Source organism: Carassius auratus, chromosome 21 (genome assembly GCF_003368295.1).
Source record: "Carassius auratus strain Wakin chromosome 21, ASM336829v1, whole genome shotgun sequence".
Taxonomy (NCBI): domain Eukaryota; kingdom Metazoa; phylum Chordata; class Actinopteri; order Cypriniformes; family Cyprinidae; genus Carassius; species Carassius auratus.
The window spans coordinates 2,174,395-2,201,462 of NC_039263.1; the positions used below are offsets into that span (position 1 = coordinate 2,174,395).

The 27,068-nt window shown below is 35.5% G+C and overlaps 1 protein-coding gene across 2 annotated transcripts in view; it reads left to right on the plus strand.

The window, feature by feature from the left end:
• Nucleotides 1-208: 208 nt before the first annotated feature.
• The window catches only part of LOC113038202 (follistatin-related protein 4-like), a 185,296-nt gene continuing 158,436 nt past the window's right edge, over nt 209-27,068 (plus strand). Inside the window, exons 1-3 of one of the 2 annotated variants that reach the window (XM_026195460.1) lie at nt 209-258; nt 5,532-5,664; nt 9,427-9,460. In XM_026195460.1, coding sequence (XP_026051245.1) covers nt 5,542-5,664; nt 9,427-9,460 — 157 coding nt within the window. In that variant the 5' untranslated portion in view covers nt 209-258; nt 5,532-5,541. Of the gene's footprint in view, nt 259-339; nt 517-5,531; nt 5,665-9,426; nt 9,461-27,068 lie in introns of those variants that run through there. The other variant, XM_026195459.1, reaches the window with a different exon arrangement.

Consider the following 27,068-nt stretch of genomic DNA (forward strand, 5'->3'; position numbering starts at 1 on the left):
AGGTCCACAACACTGCTTTTTTGTATTAATTATTATTATTATTATTATTATTATTATTATTATTATTATTATTATTATTTTACTGTGTATACAGTACTGTTACAAATATGATTTAATGTGATGACTAGTAAGCTAGCTTGTCTCTTGTCAATTGTTTCTTTTCACACACGCACACACACACACACACACACACACAACTACACGAACACGCAGGAGTGTGACAGCAGTGCAGCAGACACAGGGATCTTCTCAACAGCGGTGTGTGTGCTATATATATATGCGCTATGTGACGTCGCAGGCGGTGTGTGTGTGTGTGTGTGTGTGTGTGTGTGTTTGAGAGAGAGACAGAGCAGTTGAAACAGGGTGAGCTGGAATAGCGGGTCACTCTCAGTTGAAGGATGGAGTGAGAGCGGGTGTGTTCTTCCGTTCGCTTGGACTGTGAGGGTGTGTGAGTCTCTGGACACCTATAACGCGCATTTCACGCAGCATTTCTGTCTCCGCGCAGGAACACGACAGGTAACGAGCTACAGTCACTTTATTCTGCGCTGCGTCGCGGTGAGTCTCCATCGCGCTCTGCGTCTGCACGGGATTCACACGCTTTACGCCGTTTGTTTGTATCGAGTACCTCAACGGGAGTTTTTACTGGACTCTTGGTTTGTGCAGTCTGCGTTTGTGTCTCTGTCTACCTAGAGAGCACATCTGGGCGGCAGTGGGTCTGGTTACAGCTGCACGAGCGCTGGGTTTACGGTACAGAGGTGGTCAGTGCATCTGACCCGAACTCCCACACAGCGGCTAGATCCCAGGGTCAGAACACCAGAGGTACACCACACATCTGATCCGACCTGAAGTTTTAATACAGCTCATGTTTAATCAGAATTTACTGTCATTTACTCTTAATATTCTTATTAATGTTGTATTCTTAATAATCTTCATATTATTTATTGCCATAAAACATAATATTTTATTACATATAGCCTACGTATATATTTCTAGCAATATAATAAATATATATATTTGTACATATAGCCTACAAGGTGATGCACACTGTGAAACGATATTGAAATAGAAGAGAATGTAAAAGTCTACAGTAAAAACTTTAATTGGTTGAACAGTAACATCTTTCATAAATGTAGAATATTGTTGAAGATTTGTTGTACAGTATTTAAAAGGTATGAATCTCCTTCTAGTTAATTCCCAGAATTCCCTGCATGCAAACCATCACATTTGCACTGTGTTATTTATGTTAGTTTATTACATGTTTATAGCATGCATCATTATTTGAGCTAGCACGATGTGTGGGTGAACTTTCATCTGTCTTTGTGTTATTATTAGTCACAGATGGTTACTGGAGAGGTCACGTTTGGTGAAACTGAAGTCATCATGTTGTCTTCCGCTGTATTGTGTATCTGTTATTAAAACAGATTTTAACAGCTCACATAGGTTGGTATGTAATTGTTACATTCTCTCAGACAGTAAAATGTGTGTAAAATCATCATTGCATTTTGTATTTTGTACTTTGTAATGTAATGTTCCGGCACAGCTGGCAGTTTTTCTTTCATAAATTTAAGAGAAAAACATTTTTACAGCAAGTGTGTAGCGGAAAAAAGACAGGATACGTTTGGCATAAGAGCTAATGAAATGTCTCACGATTTTATTGTGATGTTTATTTTATTGTTATACTAAATGCAATGCTATTATTACCCATAGTATGCATTACTTCTGAAACTATTGTGTTGGGAAATTCACGTCAGCTTCAGGACTCAGACTTTACAGTGAACTAACCAAAATGGTATAATATGATATCATATTACCTATGATATTTTCATAAACATGATCTGAAAATTTTGTACGTACATGAACAAGAGCAAAAATCTGACCTGGGTTGTATTTTCTTTTACCCTTGTATAAGGGTGTCATACAACCTGTCCATGCAGACATCTGTGTAGTTTGCTTGCCCAAATATACTGTAGAGATTAATTGGATGCAAACATTTGATTTGATTTGATTTGATTTGATTATTCCCATGTTTAATTATTGTGATAAGCCTACTGTAGCAATAGTTTGGCATTGTGTTCCCTGCTGTCAAAACCCCCATCAGGACAGACCTGCGACCTGCTGCTGTGGATTGCACTCATATGGACTGATAATAGAGGCACAGGGATGGTGTGATATTTCTGTCTGATTCAAACACAATGATGATGCTTCAGCGGGAGATCAGATGTGATCTAGTGCACGTAGGTGAATAATATCAAGCAGCAGAATATAACATCATTGTGATTTCTTCATGCACACACCGAGTGCCTGATTGTTATTCCCAGTCCCGTTTCAATCTGTATTGAGAATTGCTCAGCTGCGGTTCAACATGTAATCTGCAATCCAACAAAGCTCTCGAAAATGTCACACGAGTTATGTGTAACCTTTGTAATGCTGTTCACATTCCTTCTGCAATATTTGAAGATGCTTGTTTGGATCCGTGGTTTTCTTTACACAAATATTGTGGAGTTTTTTTTTTTTCATTTTGTTCGTTCGCAATATGTGCTTACCTTTTCTGTAAACTCAACCTGGAGATGAACTGTGACAGCTAATGAGGCTTTCTTATTGCAGTGGAGCTTTGTGATTGACTCTAGGTGAAAAGACTTATTATTATTATTATTTCCAAATTTCCTCTTCATTCCTTTTACATCAGTAAAGCATTTAAACATTTCTCTTGCTTAGTAATAGACATCTATCTGTGTTTGTAATACTGGTACCGAGCAGCTTTAGCTTGTGAAATCATCTGTTGTCACTGCTGTCGTCAGTTTACATGAGATGTTTGTCTATGTAAAGCCAGATATAATTAGCATAACAGAATTATTTCATGTCATTACCCAATTCTGTCTGAAATGGGAGTATAATATTGTAAGATGGTTCATGCATGAACAAATGATAACGAAACATCTAGGATGGCACAGATTAGCCAATCTACAGATTAACTGATGTGATTTAATCAGTATTCATAAGCAAAGAAAACCAACGGCTCATGGATCAGTTCATAGAATATTGAATTTCTTGGTGGATGTTATTATATTTGTTCACATAGATTAAATATATTTCCATCTTTATAGCTTAAAGCTTCTGTGATGAAATACACTTACACATACACACTACGTGAAAACCTGTGAGGAATGTCTACAGAACTGCAGAAGTCTGAACGTGTTTGCTGATGAATCAGAAAGGTGCAGCACTGTTCCCTGCTTCAGTGTGTGGTGTGACTAACTCATCCTATTAAGATGAGAAAGAGAAACTTTAAAGTGATTTTTTTTTGCTGTAGTATTCAGTGTTTCGTCACACATCTAAGGTAGTGCTTGAATGCAAATGATTGGTAACCAAATTTAAAAAAGAGCATAGTTCTTAATATTAACTAGCATGCACAATACTAGCATACTGGCTTTTTATTATACTTATGAAGCACATATTAATGTCTTAATCTGCATGAGCATATTTTAGATCCCTTAATTCACCTCATACCTAATCTTACCAACTACCTTACTTACTAATAATAAGCAAATTAGGAGTTTATTGAGGCAAAACTCAATAGTTAATAGTTAGTTAATAATGAGAATTGGACCTAAACTGCGACCAAACAGGGGTATTATAGATATTGTTAAAGCAGTTAGAAGTGTATATAAATACATATATATATATATATATATATATATATAACTTAGATATCTTCTCCAAAAGAATATGACAAAATTATATATATACAAAAACATGAGGTGCATCTTAAATGTAGTGCATGCATGTCATTAGCAGGACCATTGTTGTGGATTAAATTAATTAGATTAGATTAGATTTAATAAAGACAATTTCAGCAGCTGTTTCTTATGTTGGTTGTTAGCTGTCAGAAAGACATTTGACCACAATGCACATTTCATACAGGGTCATTGTGTGTGTCATCATTATTTTTGCTCAAAAAATACAATCACAATTGTGAATCATGATTACTCATTTGATTTTTCTGCCAACCTTTCATCATAATTATTGCACTTTCACACGAGCACAAATCAAGAGAACGTCAACTTGCACGGTCCACTACTGATTTACTTGCAGCACACAGTGTGAAGCTGAATATCTCTAAAGAGATGGCTGAATTCAGCGTACATGTTTGCTGTGGTTTTCAGCTCATCAGCATTTCTTCTGTAATGCAGAGAGAGCGTGTGCACATGCTTGCCAGATTGGGAAGATAAAGGAAAACATTGGACAGAAAACGTATCGATTAATAAAACAAGCTTGTTTCAGGGTAAATAACCAGCTGGCAAATATTGCATATGAGTATGCTGAATAATTCTAGAGAAGCAGAACTCATGATTTCAATTAAAATATTGTTCATCATGCAGCTCTGACTGAACTGAACCGACATTGAACTGATTGATCTGAATAACACTATTTTTAGTCTTTTAGAACTGCTTTACAGCAAAATATGAATCTCTCCATAGTTATTTTTTCATGATTAATTATTATATTTTCTTGTTTATCATTGTGAAGCTGCTTTTAAACAAGCTGGATTGCATCTGCGCTATGAAAATAAAGCTGACTTGACTAAACTATAAATCATCTAAGTAAAGCAATGGCCAAAACTAAATCTTGGTAACACATATCTATTTTTTTGTAATTGTTTTTGCACAAACTGGTACCCAAATGATTGTTCCACACAGCTCTGACTGAAGCGGCCAGTTTATGTTTCACTTCAGGTCTTTGAAGGGTAGAATAGAAGGAGCGAACACAAATCACCTGCATCAGCTGCTGCTGTCAGAAGACTCTTATCTCTGCATTAGAGAGGGAAATGACGCTTCATCACCTTATCGTTTTCATGATAAAGCCACAGCAGTGTCTGCATGCTTTCAAACGCAGCTGAACACTGTCTGTATATAGGAAAGAAAGTGTAGCCTATGCTGTATCTTAACAGTTTATGTAGTTTCATTCATTAAAAAACATGCATAATACTTATAACTGAGCTAAATGTTGTTTAAAAGTCAGACCATTCCAACATCCCAAAAGCATTTCACACACATTTATTTTCTGATTTTCTCTTATATTAATTTGTTCTGTACTGAAAAGAACACATTCTCTTAGGAGTATAGTTATATATTAATTTATATGCATGATTATGTTTGTAAGTATTATCTCTATTATCTATTTTTAGCAAGTACCATTTTTCTCTTAACTGTTTACTTTCATTCTAGACATAAACAACTGTGTTTACAGTCTATGTTAAACGCTGTGTGTTTTCGACAGGATTAGACGCTTAATCATTGAGACACGAATCAGGCGCTGTTTTAGTGTGCGGTGTGCGCTCGCTTCATGTGTACACACTCAGAAAAAGGGCATTTAAGAACAGAACGCGAATGAAATGTTTAATCAGAAAAGCTTTAAAGCACATGCAAATAACGTACTTTTGTGACTACTTTACGACGTACTTTTCTCGTCTACATCTCAGATGATTTTCAGCACATGCTCACCTCATCATGTACACGTTCTTCTCTTGACAGGCTGACGCTGATGGGGTTCTTGGGAGCTTGGGCTCTGTCCGTCCTGCTCGGATCTTCACTATGGCTGGCTTATGGAGTCCGAGCCAGTGCTGGATCTGGAGCTACAGGAAAGGAGCTTCAGAAGGGATTTCAGGTAGTCGTCTTTTGTTGTTCATGTTCTGGGACTCAGAGCTAAAACGTTTGAGTTTCAGAGTAGGTTTAGACTTAACCAAGCTAACCACATCCAAGGTTTAGACCAGCTTCAGTGTAGCCCTATGAAAAAACATAATTCATATACAATATTCCCTTTTTATTGCAACATGTTAACATCTTGTGATTGAAATAGAAGTGTGGGAAATAAAATTACAAATATTTGTAGTAGAGAACATATGCCTCAATTAGGGTTGGGTGAAATGGCAGAAAAAATTGATCTGTGCTTTTTGGCTGAATTGCAGTATACATGTTGATATACATTTAATGTTCAGTATTATTCATGTTAATTCAGAAAACACGATTAATTGTTTTAATCAGTGGACATAGGAATGGCTTTTCCTTGTCTGAATGGTCCGAAACGCCTGAACCGTATTCAGCTGAAAGTAGTTGTGAAAGTAGTCCATTAATCACTAACCAAAACTAGACATGCTTCCAGGACAAACAGCAGTGATATTTCATTAAATGATGCTGGGCAGTTGATGCTAGACGACAATTTTCAGCATCTTTGAAGGGCTAATAACGCTCTTAATGAGCCTCTTCAGTCTGCAAATGTCATGTCTAATGTAGATGTAGTGGTAGGAATTGTTTTTCCCAGATGAGATCTTAAGGAGTATTTCATTGTCTTCAAGCACACACTGAACACTGGGCGTCAAGCTCATCGTGAGGCCTGCTGGGACTTTTATTGCTAATGACTTCTTAGTGCTGAGAGACAAAGACAAGAGGCATATAGCTAAACACGAGCAAAGCAATTCAGGATCGATATGTGTTATAGTTCAGCTGTTTCGTTTTATTTATTTATTTTTAAATTCGCCTTAAATTGGTATTTTTAAATCTCTACCAAATCTATTTTAATGGTTTAATTAAATTTTAAGAATCAAAAGCATTTGTGATTAATTTAATCCAGTTGTTATTAGTTAAAAAAAATATTAGGGCACTATTAAATGTGTTTTTTTTTTTGGTAATCAGATAAAGAGATAAAACAAATTTAATTTATCTTGAATAAATAAACTTAAAACCTTAAAACTCTTTTTTTTTTTTTTTTTTTTTTTTTTTTAAGAGCTGCACGACATAAAATTAAAACATGGAAGAAAATGTGTGATTATACAGTACCTTTAAAATAAAGTTTTCATAATAATTTATCGGTTGTATTAGTAGTAGTAAGATTAAGATCTTTCTGCAGTCTAATATTAAAAATTTGACAAATTCCATGACATTGTGCATTAAATTCCATTCCATGATTCCTGCATTGAATCACAGAAAGCCCAATGATTTTTGCATTGTTGAAATTATAGGGCTCTGGGTTTAAGTGCATAAAGGGTCAAACATGTTTCATATTTCCTGCCTGCTCTCACAGATTTATTGCATACTGTAATCCTAATATATTTTCACAATGCCTATTGTATTCTCATTGCTTATCTATAGTACATTCATTATATAGCATCTGCTTTTTTTGTGTTGCTGAGCATCATACTCACAGAGAAATGTCACTCTTATGTCGTATTGAACTCATTTCAGAGGATTCCTTTATTTTACCCAAGGCTAAGATATAAGAAAGCATTTTTTCATCATTTACTCACCCTCATGTTGCTGAAAACCCACATAATAATTTCCAGTCTTCAATGTCTGAGCTGCTCTTTTTCACATGATGACAGCAGAAATTGTCAGGCTCCAGAAAAGACAAAAACACCACTTACCAGTTACCAAATCTCCAAATGTGTTGCTTCAAGATGTGCTGAGCCAAGTTTGATGTCAATAATGTCAAACGTCTGTTTGAATTTCATTTTATCTTTTTGAATGAGATTTGTATTGCAAAGTTACATTTTAATATATCTAATAATAATAATAATAATAATAATAATACTACTACTACTACTACTACTAATAATAATAATAATATAATAAAATATCTATATATAAAAAAAATATATCTACAGTATATATAATAGGGTCATTAAATTTTGGACCACTGAAAATGTGTCAAATTAAGCAATTTGTACATGGAGCCACATTGAAATCCCCATATCTCTGGAATCAAACCATACAAGATCTAAAAAAGGGGGTATCAAATAAAAAAGTTGTTAATATTCAGAATCTGAAATTATATTGCAATATCTTAATAACTTCTTGAGTTACAGGGATGCAAACTTTGTAAAAAAAAAATATATAAGGCTCTCGGACAGTTTTTTTTCCCCTGTGCAATTGTTATATACATTTCTAGTTTCAACTTTGTTTCTAGTCCTTCAGACATTCCTCTTTAAAATAAAAAAGTATCAGCTGTATACAAAGTGACCTAGATTTGGTTTTTGACCACTGAATAAATTTTAACAGTTTATTCTTGAAGCTAAGTTGAGATCCTAATATCTCTGGAACTGAACTATATAAGGCATTTAAAATGAAGATGTCAAAATAAAAGTTTAAGAACGAGAATCCAAAATGATAAAAAAAAAAAATAATTATAAATATGTGTTTATTTATAATATATAAATAATAAGGCATACTGTATAATGCAACAAATATGGGCTTTCTTCTTCATTTATGTATTGCTTTAAAAAAAAAAAAAAAAATATATATATATATATATAATACTATTAATATATATATAGCAATATTTGACCTCACAGATTGCCCAATAATAATATTACTGTATTTGCGACATTCAGGTGGTACACTAAATGAACTTCTACATTTACAGACAGTAAGCTTTGAGAGGAAGACTTATTTCAAACATGCCTGTATAGAACAGACTGAGAGCATGAGAATAAACAGAGGTCTGTAAGTGCAGCTGTTTGTTCAGTGGAGCGAATGCTGTAAAAAGCCTTTAGCCTGAATCCAGCACATGTCAGTCTCTCAGCCTTCTAGTGTTAACACACTAAAGCCACAAATGAACCCTGCTTTTTATTATTAAGGTTATTAAGGTATTAAATATGAATGATATATAGTGCCGGCATCCAGTGGCCATATATTAGTAGCCAGTTCTTACGTTTTTTACCTAGTATTAATGTTTGTATGTTGCAGTGATGTTTACAGCAGTGCTTCTCAATTGCTTTTGCGTCAGAACCCATGTTTTATATCAAGCAGCGAGTGCAACACAACACTGAGCCAGAACTGTTTATTGCACGAGGGAAACTGAATAAACACAGCAGTATGCCTGATTATTAACACAATATAGGCTGAACAGGAACTGACACGTTTCTAAATGTTGTAATAGCAGTAGCAGAAGTTAATATCATAGTCTGTGCAATAATTACATTTTATTATTTTAACATTAAGCATTGTTTTCTGTCCCTGAGCTAATGCAAATGCACCGGAGAAACCGTCTTTTTCTCAGAGGTGTAAAACAAAAAGAGCTTAAAAGTTTGCTGTATAGTTGTCATTTTAAGTATATATCTGAGAAGTACATAAAAAGTAGACTGAAAGAATACTTTAATATTTTTTTTTTGTTGTTCATAAGAAGTATACTAATAGCACACTTGAATAAACTTTTTCGTAAGCGATGTGCATGTATGATTATTTGTCATAATCAGACATGCACATGTAAAGTGGTCTGTGCTATACATTTTAACTTATACTTTCTGGAGTACTACATGTAAACCTGTAGGCTTTATTACTAACCAGTGAAATAGTTAGCTTTGTTTGAGAGTCAGACAGGGCTGTTCCCATATTTATGGATTATGTCTTAATATTTTCCCATTTTCTTTTGCAGCAATATGGAGGAGCTGAAAATAAAGTTAAGCAAAGTAAGTCCAAACTTGCATATTTATAATGATGTTCCTCATGCATTCTGCTTCACACATGTTATGGGAACTGTAGCTTTAGCCTCAAGAAGTTGAAATCTGTTTTAAAACCTTTTGTTTCACAAATAAAAACAATGGCTAGCTGCTATTTAAATTGAGTATGAGCATCAGTCTGGGGTGGTTCCATCATCGTCTTTAAATCCGTCTTAAATCTGTGGCCCGACTGTGAGTAGCAGCATGAATAAGAGGGCTAAAGGAAACCAAAGCATACTTTAGGGATCTCAGGGATCTAATTTGGGATCATGGGTTGATACACTAGGGAATTCTGGCTGAATGTAGGTATTATATTGGCTGTTGTGTGTCTCCAACAGGCCAGCGCCGCTCCACACGTCACTTATTTGTCTCTGGTAGTGCTGTGCAGCGGTAATGATTTCTGTATTGATGGCAGCATGTGCTTTGACCTTGCCAAATCACAAATAACCTCTGCATGTCTTTGTGGCCATTGTATTGGAATTAAATGATTGTCTGGGAGCTGTTGTAGCTAGCAAACTTAACACATTCAAATACTAGGGTGTTATTAAATAGTTCACTTTCATGACCAGGTCAAATGAACAATTTTACTTTAAAGTACATTTTAAATCATTGTTTTAACAATCTTGTTATTTGTGTGTGTATGTGTGTGTAGCAGTAAATGCTTTAAAGAAGTACACTTATTTTGATGTGTTGACTGACATCCTAAAGCAAACGCAAAGTTCTTCGCCTTATTTCTTCATTCATTAGCAGTTAACGTGTTTTTTCTCTTTTCTGACCGTGCTGACGCAGTGAGCGTTTTGCTGTCCAATGGTCATGCCTTAACTTTTCAAATTGCATTTGGTATTGCATCCTTCTCATGGTCATTTATACATTTTTGACTTTCATTCTGATGTTAATTATTTTTTTGCTCATTTTATCTGTAAAAGAAAAAGTGCCTAATAATTCTGCACACCAGAATAAAAGGAGTTTTTCACTTCCAGCCTTTATGGAAAATGATATATCACTTATAAATGATTCAGTACAAAATTAATAGTAGTGATTAAGATCATTGTGGTTCGGAATTGGTAAATGTTCTTGGAAAATAAATGTGTAATTTATCTCTTTAATTTATAGTTTATAGATGTTAAAGCAATGTTTTAGCAACGTTCAGATTTGAGCTACATTTGTAAAGGAACTCTTATATTTTTATGGATTTACACCTGGCTGAGCGTAGAAGATCAAAAGCTTATCAAAAATAATGCATGACTTGGTGAAAAAGTTTGCATTTTAAGTGCATACAGACAACTTCTCCAGTGTGTCAGAAATATGCAAATTATGTGTTGATTTCCCCTTAGGGACTAATTATTCACAGGCTTCGGACTAAACTTAACAAAACACGCAGTGGCATGTTTGATTTTTCTTTCAGCGTCTGGCATCAAGTTACCTTCTCATGTGCGTGTGTCTGCGTATCGCAGCGCATTATCTCACTTCCCTGCCTTCCAGAGAGTCCTCTTTGTTGTCATGTCTGTGCGTATCGCTTCCAAAGGCTGACATTAATCAGACAGCCCTAGTTTCTGAACGCCATGCGTCTACCCAATCACCCAGCCACTTGAGCGGGTGACCAAACGATAACAGGGCAGGCTGACAGCCTTTTGGCTTCCACACAAATCATAAATAAATAACGTAGCACGGCGAAAAGGTCACTCAAGAAGAAACACAGGAGAAAGCCTGCGCTTTAGTGGGAGACACAATGCACAATCAAATCTCCCGCATTCAGCGGCTGAACGGTCAGGATTCATTTGGCTTTGAAATCACAACGAGAGGTTTGTTATTGTCGCAAATTAAACAATATCATGAAGCAGAGCCCATTAGGGAGTCCTCTGCTTTGTTTCTACACTAATTGGAAGGGAATTCGATAAGGCACAGCACCCCGCTTATGGGTCCGGGTCACGGTAGAGCATAATGGATAGAGAGTTTAGGAAAATAGAGGCATGGTCTTGTTAGTCTTAGATCCCAGGCCTGAACTAAAAAACCAATCGGTCACATCCCCATTACAACATAATGCAGGTGACGAAATGGCTCTGTAATGTAATAATGTACGATCTACAACAGCAGCCCTCTATATTCGCATCAAATAGTGATGAAAATGGAGACCAGATGAAAACTGACTGAAGTGCCACCCGAACGTCCTGATTTTGCTGAGTTAGAAGTGTTCCTAGGTCAACATTTTGTTGACCCAGGAACAACATTTTACTCCAAAAATTTATTCTTGACCATATCCCTACACCCAAACCTAAAATCAGAGGAAATGATAGAAGAATAACACTGATGTACAAGCCCAGTGATTTTAAGCATAAACTTCACAAAATCTATAAACTGGTTCAAATCTGATTGGTTAATCACAATGTTGTTCCAGGAACGTCTCACTTGGTAAAATCAGGTTCTGCAGCACCACCTAACACACAATCTCCATACCAGTGTTATTTTACTATCATTGATATACTTTTATATAGGGATACACTGATTAGTTTTGACTTGCTAAAGCAATTATCAGCACTATCGGACATTGTCTGATTGTTTAAATCAGGGTTGATTGTAAAATTTGTCAGAATGCAACATGTGTGTGCAATATGACAGTCTCTCACTGATGAGGTTAACACCATAATAACACATTACTGCAGGCTAACTGAAGTAAAGCATGCCATTAACACAGGTTCCCTCTGGTTCCATGGATTACCCATAGTTCCATCCGGGCTGCCAGATCCACAATTTGTCCCTTCCATTATTTGTAGTGTGATTCCCATGCAATAATCAAAAAGAGCATTATGCTTTTGCCACTTCTAACAAGAAACAAATTTGATTAATTTTTGTGTAATTTTTTTGTTTATTTAGTTATAGTATTTTTAGTAAGTGTCAGCTTACACTGTGTCCTAACTACACACGACTTCCACACCAGATGTGACGCAACACTGTGACATGACAAAATCAATCAAATATCACAGCCAATCAGAAGCGTGTGTCTGCGGGCTCTCTGTGGAAGCGCACTGCACACGCAAAGAAATGGATAAGCTTATAATCTAATTCATAAATATAAAAAAATGTTAACATCATTAAATGAACATACTGAGTGACTGATAACATCTTTGTCATGGAATAGACTCGTTGGTTGTGGTTGTGAGTTCACAGTTTTAACGGTCATCTTTGCTTTAATTTATTTTCAAGATCTGAGTTAAAGGGATAGTTCACCCAAAAATGAAAATTATGTCATTAATGACTCACCCTCATGTCGTTCCAAACCAGTAAGACCTCTGTTCATCTTCGGGACACAGTTTAAGATATTTTAGATTTGGTCCGAGAGCTTTCTGTCCCTCCATTGAAAAGGTGTGCATTGTATACTGTCAGCATTGTCTTCTCTTCCATTGTCTTCTCCTCTTCTTCACCAAATCAAGCTGAATCGTTTTAAATAGTTCGCGTCTCCAATACGCATTAATCCAAAAATGACTTAAGCTGTTAACTTGTTTAATGTTGCTGACACTCTCTCTGAGTTCAAACAAACCAATATCCCGGAGTAATTCATTAACTCAAACAGTACACTGACTGAACTGCTGTGAAGAGAGAACTGAAGATGAAGACCGAGCCAAGCCAGATAATGAACAAAAGACAGCCCCATTCTGATGTTTGGTCTGAACTTCAGCAAGTCGTCTTCACCACATCTAGATGCTTAAATTCATTGAGTTGCTGCCATGTGATTGACTGATTAGCAATTTGTGTTACCAAGCAATTGAACAGGTGTACTTAATAAAGTCGCCGGTGAGTGTGTATCGGGGCGTTTCCTTGTTGTTTGCGTTCAGCATGTGCGTTTTATCCTGGATATAATGTTATATTTGTTTTCTTATTGTACAAAAAGTAATCTTATAGCTTCGTAAAATTACGGTTGAACCCCTGATGTAGCAAGAACTAATTTATGAATGTAAATTTCTGTGTCTGGGAACATTGCAGATGCATTGCTGTCTATGGAGGGTCTGAGAGCTCTCAGATTTAATTAACAATATCTTAATTTGTGTTCTGAAGTTGAACAAAGGTCTGATGGGTTTGGAATGACACGAGGATGAGTAATTAATGACAGAATTTTCATTTTTAGGTGAACTAACCCTTTAATGAATCTTAGTAACTTTGAGGACACAAACTGCATTGTGCATACACTCTAGAAACAAAGGTTGTGGCTTAACAAATATGAAATGCAACCGTTTGCGTCTTACTTGAGTTGCTTGAGAATATCTTTTTGTAGTTATGTGGCCTTGAAATAATCCACACATACTGCTTTTGGGTTTATTCCAGAAACAGCTCTCTGACATTCAGTGCAACAGACAGATATTACTGTGCAGTATCATTCATATGTCACTGTCAGATTACTGGAGAATAAGTCTCCAGAGGTGTGTAAATATATTATCCTTGGGTCCAATAAAGTTTTCACGGCTCACAGTCCATAAAATTCTGAAACCAAAATCAGCGAGCCATCAGGAACGAATCATAATGTTGAATTATGATGGCCAAAGTTGAGCTTTTGAGTCGAGGTGAGAGTCTTAAGGCATTTAACGGTTCTCGTTCCACTTACTGATTCTTAGCAAACTACAATAGTTTTTTTTGTTATGAGAGGACTCTGTTTTAAATGCCTATTTGGAAATACTGTAAATACTGTCAAATAAACAACTACTGAGTGATTAGACTAATTTAAGTGAGTTCATTTGGAATGAGAAATAATAAGGAGCAGTTTGTGTAAATTACCATTATGTAAAGTTATCTAACAAGCAAAACCCAAGGTAGGAACGTTGCATGTATATCAGCCTCTCTTAAATGGGTAAACACTACAAGAAGAAGAAACTGACCAACCGTGTTCAGAAGTAATTTTTCACTTCAGCTAAAGAATTTAATTGGAGCACAAACTGTTTTGAGACAACAGACTGTTTGTGAGAGAAACATCAGAAGGACAGTGATTGATTTGCTCTGAACACAGATATGAGCCCTGTGGTTATTTCCCCCAAACTAACACAATAAACAATACAACATGCAGCTGTGAGAAGCAGTTACAGACATCTATTTATTTAAGCATAATCCAGAAAACCAGAAGACAGATGAATGATTTAGAACAGACTGTTCATATGAGCACATGCTATTTATTAGGTTTTGACTACTAGGGTGTGCAGTGCCAGGATGTAACATAAGTTAAAGTTAATAAGATAAAGACTTCTAATTCATTTAATTTCGAATCAAGCATTCGCTGATGCATTATATGCAAACAATTTGGTATGAAAAATCTCTTCCCTTATGAAACAAAAATATATTGCAGTATATTGGAAAATATCATGTAATATATTAGGCATATATTCTTATATATATTTATTTTTTCCAATATATTGCAATATATTGAAAGCGGCAATCATTTTTATATTTTGCAATATATTATATAATATATGTATCATCAATATATTATTAAAGGTATTCAAATATATAAAATATTAGAAAATAAAAAGGGAAAATAATATATTACAATATATTTTAAGAAATATATTGGTAAATATATTTTCCTTTCGTAAGGGTTACTACTAATGTTTCTGATGAACTATTGTAATTTTTTTTTCAATTATGTAAATTATTAGACCTACTGAAACCACTGGCAATTGATGGAGAAACAGGAACCCAAAAAATCTGAGAGAGCGAGAGAGAAAGGAATGCACAATATTTATTTTGCCATTTATTTCCAACTAATTTCAGCCGATTCTGATACCAATATATTTCCTTTCGTTTGGAAGCAACACCAAGTCTGAGTTGTTCTTATTAGCAAGACATATCAGCATAATATTTCCTATCGGTCTGATTACAGTGTTTACATTTTAACCCTTATTGGCAGATTCTGATAGCAGTCCAATAATATTGTGCATCCCTGTATCCCTTTTTCCCCTGCCAGAGGAATAATAAGATGTGAAACAGATTGAATCACTTCTAATACAGAACGTAGAAGCTTTGTTCACTGACAGGATGCCTGTTTTATACGCTGAAAATCTAAATCACATTTGCTCTTTCTGTGGGTCTTTAGGAGCGCAAGTAGTGTGTGTGACTCTCATCTGTTGAAGCCCTTTTAGCTCTGTGTCATTCTGCAGAGGACACACTATATTTGCATATCTCTGGGGCAGTGGAAATATTAATCAGAGACTGACACGTCGAGTTACATGACTCAGTAAACAGAGTGAGTGTAATGCCAGTGCATATCTGACATGTTATCAATAGCAAGTGCAGCAGCATCGAGCCATTCCCCACTTTTAGGTATAATACAGTGCACGCCATGAAAAGGCTGTTGGTTTATTATATATTAGTGATGCACAAAAATGTACACAATCACAGGATCTGTACACAATTCTGCATTCTTTGGTTGTAACAAGCAGTTATTTGAGTCACAGTTGCCTTTCTATCATCTCTAACCAGTCTACCCATTCTCCTCTGACCTCTGACATCAACCAGGCACAACCGAAGCTCACTGGATATTTTCTCTTTTTCGGATCATTCTCTGTAAACCCTAGTATAGAGCCCCGCACATGGCATGCAGGAAAAATAGTAGGGTAAATCATGTGCACAATTTACTAATTAGTTCCCTCAATGTACTAAAATGTGCACACGATTACTATTGCCTTCCCTTGATTTACTATTTCGTTCACTCGATTTATAAACTGAGCGCACAATGTAGCAAATCGAGGGAACACAATAATTAGTAAATTCTGGCAACGCAATGGTAATCTTCACCACACTTCTTAACCACATCTAGATGCTACATCTAGATAATATATATATGTATATATTAGTGGTGGGCATAGATGATTTTTTTAACATCTAGATTAATCTCTGTAATCTTGGAATTAATCTAAATTAATCCAGATTAAAATGGCTCATTTGAATTCTGCCGAAGGCATTCAGAATATGTGTGCTACCCAAATACAATAATGACTAAAAGTAAGTCTTTGAGAACGGGTTTCTCAAGACAGGTGGTGCATTAGACCGGGGCTCATCTCCTGTTTCCAAAAAGCATCACAAAGTGCTTGAGAAAGCTGTAAACTAATTCCGCATTGCACACGGCGCAAACAACCATACGCCTGTTTCACACAAACTTCGTCTGCAGTGCGAATGCGTTTCGTATTTTTTTTACGCACCCATGTTAACGGATTCAGACTGCAAACACGTCCTGTGTGAAAGCACAATGAGTATGAGTCCGTGCTGCTTCTGCACCACATACGAAACGCACACGGGCGTGTGTCTTGTTGAGGTTTCCATCGGGAAGCGATTCCATCGGGAAAAATTCCCTGAAGCCAACCCGGCGGCTTCAGCTGCATCCATGTTAGTGCGTCACGTTTGATGAGGTAGTTTCACATTAGGCATACACACAGGTTCGAAGACTCGTTCTCGCCCCCTACAGATTCGGCTAGGTATACATCCGCACTTAAATATCAAGGTGAAAGTCATCACAGCTCGCCTAGTATAGACCCAGCTCCCAACCCAACTTTGAGAATAGATTAACGGCGAGATTTTTTTATCGCCCGATAATAGCCTCCTGTTAACGCAACACGTTAATGCTGATAACGGCCCACCTCTAATATATATCTAAATATAAATATACAGGATGAGGATGAGTCCAGAAGACAGCATGTCAGAGATGCACTGCACAGAGAGTGGAATAATGGAATAAAGTTATTGTCTTGTTTCTTATATGTCGATATGGCATGAGCCTCATTATATCTGTGTTATTACAGTGCTTCATGGCTGTCTTCTAACACCTCTCAGATATGCAAATGGAGCAGCTGAGCGCATTGCCCAGATGCACGAGCAACAGAAAAGCCCACCTTTCATTGTGTCACTTTGTCCATTTCTGTATTTGACAGGCAATTACCAGCATCTTCATTTGCTGTTTGAGGACTGGACTGTTATGCATGTTCACTTCCAGCGTTTCATTAGACAGAATAAGTTGGCCATTCTGTTCAGTGCATGATGTAGCTATGAATGGCATTTAAATCCTCAAAATTGCCATAAAACTGCTAGAAGTTGTTGAGTTGAGTTGTCTTCACCTTAATGGTGCCTTATGGACATTTTAAAACCCTTAAGTGTATTTACTGCAGTGCATTATGGGACTGAATGGGTGTACTACTAGATAATCCCCTCTATGGTTTCGTACAGTACCTGATCAGAAATAGTGTGCTATATAAGGTTGTAAGGGCAATTTCAGACATAGTCTTGGATTTATTGTTCCTGCTTAATGTAGACAGCCTGATTGACTGCCATTGGCAAAGGTTAAATATGCCCGTCTAGCTCATGTTTCTACTGAAACACAGTTTAAAATGATGGAGCAGGTGACTTGACCTGTGTGAACAACATTTACTGATAGGAATAAAGCTTTTCTGCTCTTTTTTTGTTACTTATCAGTTAGTCAGGTTTCATTGTGGCACGCCAAATTATTTTCCCATGATGAAGACATATTTTAATACGTACACTGTGTTATTCTGAACTGACAGGAATGATGCCACAATGCCAGACAATAAAAACTAAAATAACTACAGAAACGCGAGTACGGTGTGGGTGTTTTGTTGTAATGCTGCTAGTATTAAAACAATGAATTATTTATGGGCAAATGTGAATCTGGCTCAGGTGAACCAGTGAGCTCAACTCTCTCTCTCGTTCTCTCCTTAATTGGACTGAGTGGGCAGATCTAGTATATCTCAGCTTGTTTGACATGCTTGTAGTGGTTTCTAGGTTGTTAACTCTACCTACCAAATGTTCTACTGCTGGAATTGAGGGGAAGCACTTTGCATGCATGCTGTGCTTCAAGACCAATACCTTATTTCATCCATATAACACACTGCTGTTCAAAACTTTGGGATCAGTGAGATTTTTTACGTTTTTAAATTTTTTTATTTAAAGAAGCCCCTTCTGCACACCAAGGGTGCATTTATTTGATAAAAATGCAGTAAAAAAACATTATATTGTGAAATATTATTACCATTTAAATGAATGGTTTTCTATTTTAATATAATATCATTTAAAATGTAATATATTTCTGTGAATGTTTTTTTTAGCATCATTACTATCAGTCTTCACATGGTCCTTCAGAAATTATTCTAATAAGCTGATTTATTATTAATGTTGGAAACAGTTGTTGATGTATTATTTTTTCATTTAGTGCATATAAAAATATTATTATTTTGCATTATTATATAAGACTTTTTTATTTTATTTAGTTCATGCATCTGCCATGTGACCATCAGAACTCTTTTGTTTTATATATATATATATATATATATATATATATATATATATATATATATATATATATATACATATACATATATATATATACATATACATATACATATACATATATACATATACATATACATATACATATATATATATATATATATATATATAACAATATATATATGAGGTTTGTTAGTAGCGATGATCCTCCATGGTGAAATTACTTTGAACAGCAAACATCTTATTATTTAAGTGGATATTTGTAAAAAAATTACAATAAAAACAAATTCAGCATTACTCTCTGTCTAATACACCTTGTAGTGGCAAGCGCTTGAGATAGATGAACTAGAAAACCTTCAGCTCAGTCATCTGTAAATGTAAAGCCAAAACTTTATGCCAACATACTGTATATTATTATTGTTTTTCAATTTGCTTGATTACACAGCAAAAAATACATTGTTTTAATGCTTAAAAACCAATCTTCTCTAGACATAAACTAAACTGATGTCATGAAATGACATTTAACCAGCTTGCACCTGGAGGTCACTGGTGCACATCATAGATAAAGGACGGCACAGAAATATTGAATAATTTGGACCTTTATTAACATTGGATTGTGGTGTTTTTGATGTCTTTTTGTATCAGAACTCATTTGAAAAGGGACCATCTCCTACAGTATAATCTCCTTCCCAAACAAGCATTCTCTTACCAGCATGTTTGATGAAACGATGAAAATCCATCTGTTTGATGGAGTACATCCCTCGTTCATGTTTAAAGACTTTGATAAGGTAGAGAATCTCAAAGCCCAGAGCTCCTAGCGGAGGCCTGCGAGCAGAGGAGAGGAAATCAGAGTGAAGAAACACTCATCTGTCGTTTGTGGCTCCTGGGAAATACCTTTGTTAAAAATGTACTTCATACTCAAACACAAACGGGCCAATTTGTGCAAATATCATGTGTAAAAGTGGTCATGATCGTATGGACCCCTGAGAGGAGGTCTCACCCCATCTCATCAGTTAAAATTTCAGAAGTGGGTCAGCAGAATGAATTAGTTCGGTCATTGGATAAGGACACTGGTGAAGGAAGTGAAAGCTGGCATAGCTGGTAGTTTGAGCTCTACAGTAGTCGTTTCTCAGTCATTGTCCTTGTGTGGTGTGTATTCGGTTTGTCTTGGGATGGTTTGCATTCTCATCAGCACCTAAGCTACAAGTTTAAGCTCCATTATCATATGGTACTACATACTTTTTATACCAAGCTGCTTGTCAGAAAATATCATGGTGCTATCATGTACAAAATCATAGTATTATCATGGTACTGTACATGTCCAGAAATTGTGATTCTGCCATAACATACATCCACGTCCCATCTACAATGTCATGTTCATAAATTGCCACCAAAAATTACAATTCTATGCTGAAGCCAAAACTCGAAAAATGTAGAATTAAAATAAATCAATTGATCTGTCGATTGTTGTCTTTTGAACACATTAATTGGATGCAATTAATTATAGAATTTAATAAATCCATTGTGTTCGTCGTCTTACATCGATGCAGTTGTATGATCTAAAATTCGATATATGAGGGCAAAAAATGACCGCCGCCACGTTTCACTCGTAGCTGAGATTAGAGAACATATATTAACATCAAATTAACTTAAACTCAGTACTATAACAAATAAAACTCTCACCCTTTGGCTGCCTAACAATAATTTAGTGCTGTATCAAATATTAATGGAGGCATCTGTGAATATTTTAATGGCAGAGTTAGCACATTCGTCCTGTCTGTTCAGAGCGGAGAAGCAGGCTGAACACAACGCTGGATTTCCCTCTGCACGTTTGATGTGTTTATGCAGGCTTTAATTAATGCAACGTGCAAGAGCTAAACTGTCTTAAAAATGTCCCTGTGGTGAACGGGATGAGTCTCATTAGATGCTTTAGAAGAGCTGATGTACAGGAATGCAAACATGCCACTATTCAGTGAACATTGACATTTTTAGATTCCCACTGCTCCGGGTGTGTGCTCACAGTGTGTGTGTGTGTGTGTGTGTGTGTACACTGCTCTGTGTGTGTGCATTTCGGATGGGTTAAATGCAGAGCACAAATTCTGAGTATGGGTCACCATACTTGGCTGAATTTCACTTCACACAACAGGCCAAATTAAGTTAAGTTTCAGTCCCTTCAAAAAAAGGTGTGGTGTAGATCTGGAATCATTTGATCCACAGCATTAAATACATTAAATAAAATAATAAAAAAGCATGTTTTAAATGCATTTACATTTACATTTAGTACTTTTGCAAATGCTTATGAATGTGCATATGTTTATATACCTATATATTATGATAAGGCATGCACATAAAGGCATCTTATTAGTCCAGGTTTTAGAGGAACATCACATTCAAAATGCCTTACCAAACAACGTTCTCAGAGTCAGATGTTACACACTCATACTATGGAAATAAAAGAATGTGTTATGCATTCAATGCAGTCAATTTCTAGTCCTCCTCAGTGTACCAGTGGAAGTCATGTGGTTTTCACAGGGACGTCATCCTCTAGCTAGTCTCTAGACTGACAGCTGTAGGTCGGGGATCCATTAAAGCTTTCATTGACCAAGGCCCGCCCATGAGGCCGTTTGAGTGACATGTCAAACAACCAATCACAGTTTGATTCGAAACTCCTGAAGTGTTTCCACTTTTGTGTGGCATATGCGTCAGACGTTCAGCTGATGGTCCGTGGACCTCGTGACATCTGAGGCTGAGACTATCAAAATAAATCTCATGCACTCGTGACTGGAGCGCTAGACACATCAGATGTCTCGATGTCTGACGAGCTGCTCTCAGCACACTTGGGTCGGGTCATCATGGGGGATTTATTCAGACGAGTCCCCTTCCATTCATTACCAGAACCAATATAGGACGTTTAATTATGTTCATGTATAATTGATATCGTATCTCAATATTATTTAGTCAGGAACAGAAATATATGGAGATTTTCAGGACCGGCTGTCTCACATGATTCATTCATGTAATTTTTCATGGTGATATAAATATTTTAAATATTTTCCTCATTTGAGCAAGTGCAAGTGGCACATCTAAAGTAACAAAATGAATCTGCAGAGCTCAGTAGATTATTTAAAAATTGTAGTAGCCCATTACTGATTACAGAAATGTAATGCATTCTACTTTTAGATTACTTTTTTTTATCTAATTTATTTTAAACTTGATCCTGTAATGGTTCATTACCCAGCACTGTGAATGTGCATTTGGATCATATTTAAAACTACACCAGAACCCTTTTGGTTTCTCAATGAATCTTTCATTGAACAGTTCCCAAAAGAAGCATTTGTTTCTTAGTTTGAAGAACATTTTAATAATCTAAAGAAACATTTTCCACTATAAAAACCTTTGTGAAATTAAAGGTCAAATGGTGGTTAAAGGTTCTTCATTGAACCATCAACACCAAAAATGATCCTTTATTTTTAAGGGTGTATATAATGTTAATTACGGACTGAGTTTCCTGAAAAAGACACATCGTGTATAACATCTGTTAATGCATTAGATTGCTGGAACTGTTTATGAACCCTTATTTTTCAAATGGTAAGATTATTAGAGTAAGGCCAGGTGACTGCCCACTTCCTAATTATATGAGGATGACATTCACGATTTCATGAACTTTTGTGAGGAGCTCAATGTTAGTGATGTTGAGTTGGATGAAGTGCACATCTATGATGAATCTGGAAAGTTTCTCTTCTGTGATTTTGGAGTGTGAAATAAATGGTCACAGTCTATTAGCTCAAGATGGATTGGTCTCTGCAGCAGAGAGAACATCCTGAGGTGCAGACCAGCCATCTGAGACGCAGCATCTTCACTCAGCAGTGTCTCAAAACCCTCCAGAGCCTCCGTAGTTTTTATACTTACTTACTGTAATAAAGCAAGCATTTTTAATGGAAACTGTGGCTTTATTCTGAGAAATGTGCCAACCTATTAATTTTTGTTTGACAAAATATTTAGTGAAAAATTAAATTGTTTAAATGTGTGTTATCTCTTTTCAAGAATTTTTTGCAAAATGACATTACTTCTTTCTTATTTCACAATACTGTCAAAGTGATATGCCCAATCAAAGCATGTTCAGTTTTATCTGAAACACACGAACATCTGGCAATGTGTTATTACTGGAGCTGGGTGAGAGAAAAAAAAACAAAAAACATTTTGAAACATTTTTTTGATGTTACAAAACAGTTGACTAATTCTATATTTCATTTATTTGAATTTTAACACACCCAGAGTTTTTGCTACACCTAAATCCTACGTCATCCGCTGGAACACCACTCTCGTCAATGCATATACGACAGTTATTGGAAGCTAGAGATTATGGTTCATTAAAGTTTCAAAATATTAATATTTTTCTTACACAAATGCATTGCTTTGCTTGAAGAAGGCCTTTTATTAACCCATCAGATCCATGTGGAATGCTTTTCATGATGAATGGATGCACTTTATCGGGCATCAAAATCTTGACCACTGCTATTATAAAGCTTGGAAGAGGCAGGGATTTTTTTTTATATAACTCTGACTGTATTCTGTTTTCTTCTGAAAGAAGAAATTCATATACACTTAGGATGGCTTAAGGATTAGTAAATCATGGGGAAATTTTCATCTTTAATCTTAATTTATATTGTTAACAAAAGCAAATAGAGATATATAAAAAAGCATTTCCTAAACCTATTTCATCTTGTTTCTTTTGTTGTCACAGTACTAACATTCCCATAGTAACATGTAAAGTAAAATTTCACAGTTCTCAGTACCGGTTTCAGCAACAAAATTAAATTTAATCAAAATAATTTGCGTTTAAAGGAATAAAAGCTGTTTTATTACAGGCACAATTGTTTGTTTCAGCTGGAAACTGCAGTGAATTGTACGTACAGACATGTTTTAGGAGATATAACTTCTATCACTTTTACTAACTTTTTAGAGGAATTCAACCACAAATCCTGAGCAAAACAAACTTTTTATTATGTAAACTAGTTATTTTTTTTGCCTTAAGGTGGAGAAGTAGCAGGGGTCTGTAAGTCTTTGGACAGTGTAGCTTCTGTATATGCTGGGTGGTGCTGAGAGAGGAGTTCAAAGAGGAATTCTGGGATACGCAGAGGCCACCCACTAGCTGAGGGAGACACCGCTGGATTTACAGACCCTCATGCTGTGGAGCAAGAATCCCCACAGAGACAGACTGACTTCCTCTCTAATCCAGGGTTATTTTATTCTGTAGCATGTGAGCAAAGACACTACTAAGTACAGAAGATCAGAGGAGAAATCACAGCCATCACAGTCATGTTTTTACAGCTGTAATCGCTTTCCAGTGCACTCAATGCAAATGCTTTTAGATGCATAAGTAAAATTTCATGTGGCAATGCAATCTGAAACATGTTACACTGTGAATCATAGTGAAGATTCGAAGATCTTTTTCCTTTAGAGTCATTAGTTACATATATTTTTCCGACTTGTATGATTGGCCAAACAAATGCTTCTGATATAAGGCTGAAACAATTAGTTGATATTATCGACAACATCAAATATATGTTGTTGTTTTTTTGTCATTTGATATGATTTGACCTGATGTAAGGGCCTGCAATAATGTGTTTTGTCCAGTGTGGTGCAGTAGAAAATCAATATAAGATGACACTTCTGAAACATGAAAATGAAGCTGAATCTGTAGATTGTGGGAAAGTTTTACAAAATGACAAACAAAAATGCTTACATGTGTAACATTGCCGTGATATACTCACAGCAAAGTTATTTTTTGTTTTTCAGTTAGGAGTAAAGAGAAATGTGATATACGCAAGCAACAGTTTACTGTTAACAAAGATCCCAATGCTGTTAAAAGTATAAAATAATATATATATATATATATATATATATATATATATATATATATATATATATATATATATATATATATAATGACAGCTGTGAGAAAACAGCAGTTAAGAAAGCATCTGATAGTGATGTGGATATATTTGCAGAAGCTCTGCATTCAGCACTCCAGTGAAGTCACATTATATTTATTCACATATCTCTTTATGCAGTAGGCTACTTTAAAGCAAGCAGCTTTACAGTATTAAAGAGGCTGATTGATTTTAATATATTACTGTATTACTTTTTATATTCGAGCTCCTGTCCGTCAGAAACTCTCATCCCTGTATAAACTGGATTGATTTGAATAACTTTATAACTTAAATGTACTTGAAGTTTGCACCAAGTATCGGCTCGAGACTCCATATTGGAAGATACTCAATATTCAATGACTCAGATCATGGGACAAAAACAGTAAAAAAAATAAATAAATAACTAAATACATTTAAAAAAAATGTCAATGTCAGTTTCGCTCTTTATGTATTTATGTATAGAATATATGTTACTCAGTATTTTAAGCAATTGCAAAATGATCTAAATATTAATTTGTTGCATTCCCTTTCTGAAGTCAAGTGATTAAACATTCCAGGTGTGTTAGATCTTGGTTTTATTGCAATAAAAGCTGTATGTTCAAATCTATATGCTGCCGTTGCCACTCTCGATCTGCTCTGCTGCAAGTTGCTGTCTTTTCTTTTTTGCCAGCAGATGTGCAAGGAAATTAAAGAGCCATCCGTCTGATGGAAGCCATTTGTCTGGGATGATACCAGTGCAGCCGTCTGTGTCATGTCTCTCTGAGAGAGTCCGTTTGTGTGATAACTGTTATTTATAGCTGTTCCAGCGCTCTGTGTTTGGCACGTGCATCATGAGCTTCTGCGCATTTCACTCCACACTGTTTGCTTTAATGACGTCTCTCTGGAAAGGTGCAAACTTTATGTGTCATTGGCACCATTTGTTGTGCTGAGCTCAATGACAGACCACAGCGATGGAAAACAGAAAGACTGAGAAAAGAAAGACTGAGGAGATACAGTCAGAGAGGGAGTAGCTGGTGTACGTCTAATTTCTGAAAGCCCTCGATAGTCACAGCACTCGGTGTGAGGAGGGAAAGGACACACTTATCTTCTGGAGATCTTCAGAAAATAGATTTGGACATTGTCTGAAGAAATCTCTTTTACAAATCTACATCTCCAGAAGCCTGCGCTCACAGAGAGGCATAATATAATAACTTTTTATACATGCATCTCACTAGGGTTGGTTTATAGCATTATGAGTTGAGGACACAAGTAGATTCTGTGTGGATTGTCAGTAAATCTATTTTAAGGTGAAAGCAGATGACTGTCTGTTGCTTATTCCAATTTATGTAATATAATCCATTACATTGCACATTTTAGGTACAATATAATTTGACTTTTTGATTACTTTTAGATTAATTTTGACCTAATTTATCACATTGTTTTAATTAGGATGACCTAATAGGAAAATATAGATTATAATCTTATATAATATGAATAATATGAAATGAAAATGGTCTTTATTTCAAAGACATATTCTCGCTGTTAACTAGTTGCTTATTAGCATGCATATTACTAGCATATTGGCTGTTTATTAATATTTATAAACGAAATATAAAAGCCATATTGTATACACCTGACTACTGACTGGTCTTTGTGTGAATTTCCAGAAATGTAGAAGACTTTCTGAATGTATGAATGGCTATTTTAGAAAGGAACATTTTACAAATTAAAGAAAAATAAATTAAATCAATAAAGAATAATGTATTGCTGTTGTGTGAATGGTATGCAGTTATTCAATCAATAGAAAAGTAAGTGCAGTCTGATTACAAGTATTTTAAAATGTAATATAACAATTCCTTAAACCATGGAGTCTGATTAAGTAATCCATATAGTATGTAATCCCTTGTCTGATAGTGAAACATTATAAATTCAGCATAAAATGTGTTTGGAGTGGATTATTTTTCTTACCCCCTTGGCAAATAACTGTCATGTTTTAAACAAAAATAACCTGAAGTTCCTTCTATGCAAGCACTTTCTGTAACTAAGCCACAACACATACTTACTAATTCCTTAAATCAAAAATATTCCTTCCTCTTTTAATCTGTTTTATACTCTGGGAATCCTTTGGCATCTTTATACATACCTTGTCAGTGTGTACTAAGAATATTGCTGACTCTTATGATGAATTGCTTGTGATGCTCCTCAAGTTTCTTATAAATTAAATTAATAAATGACTGCAAAATCAAAACTGTGAGATAATGAGGCTAGTGTTCAGAATATTTCTACTTTTTTAATCTACCAAATTTTTTAACATATTTATTGATTCATTTGATGAGGTTTAAGCTTACAATTTTTCAAAATCTATTCTTTACAAACAGCTCTTTTGTACCTTG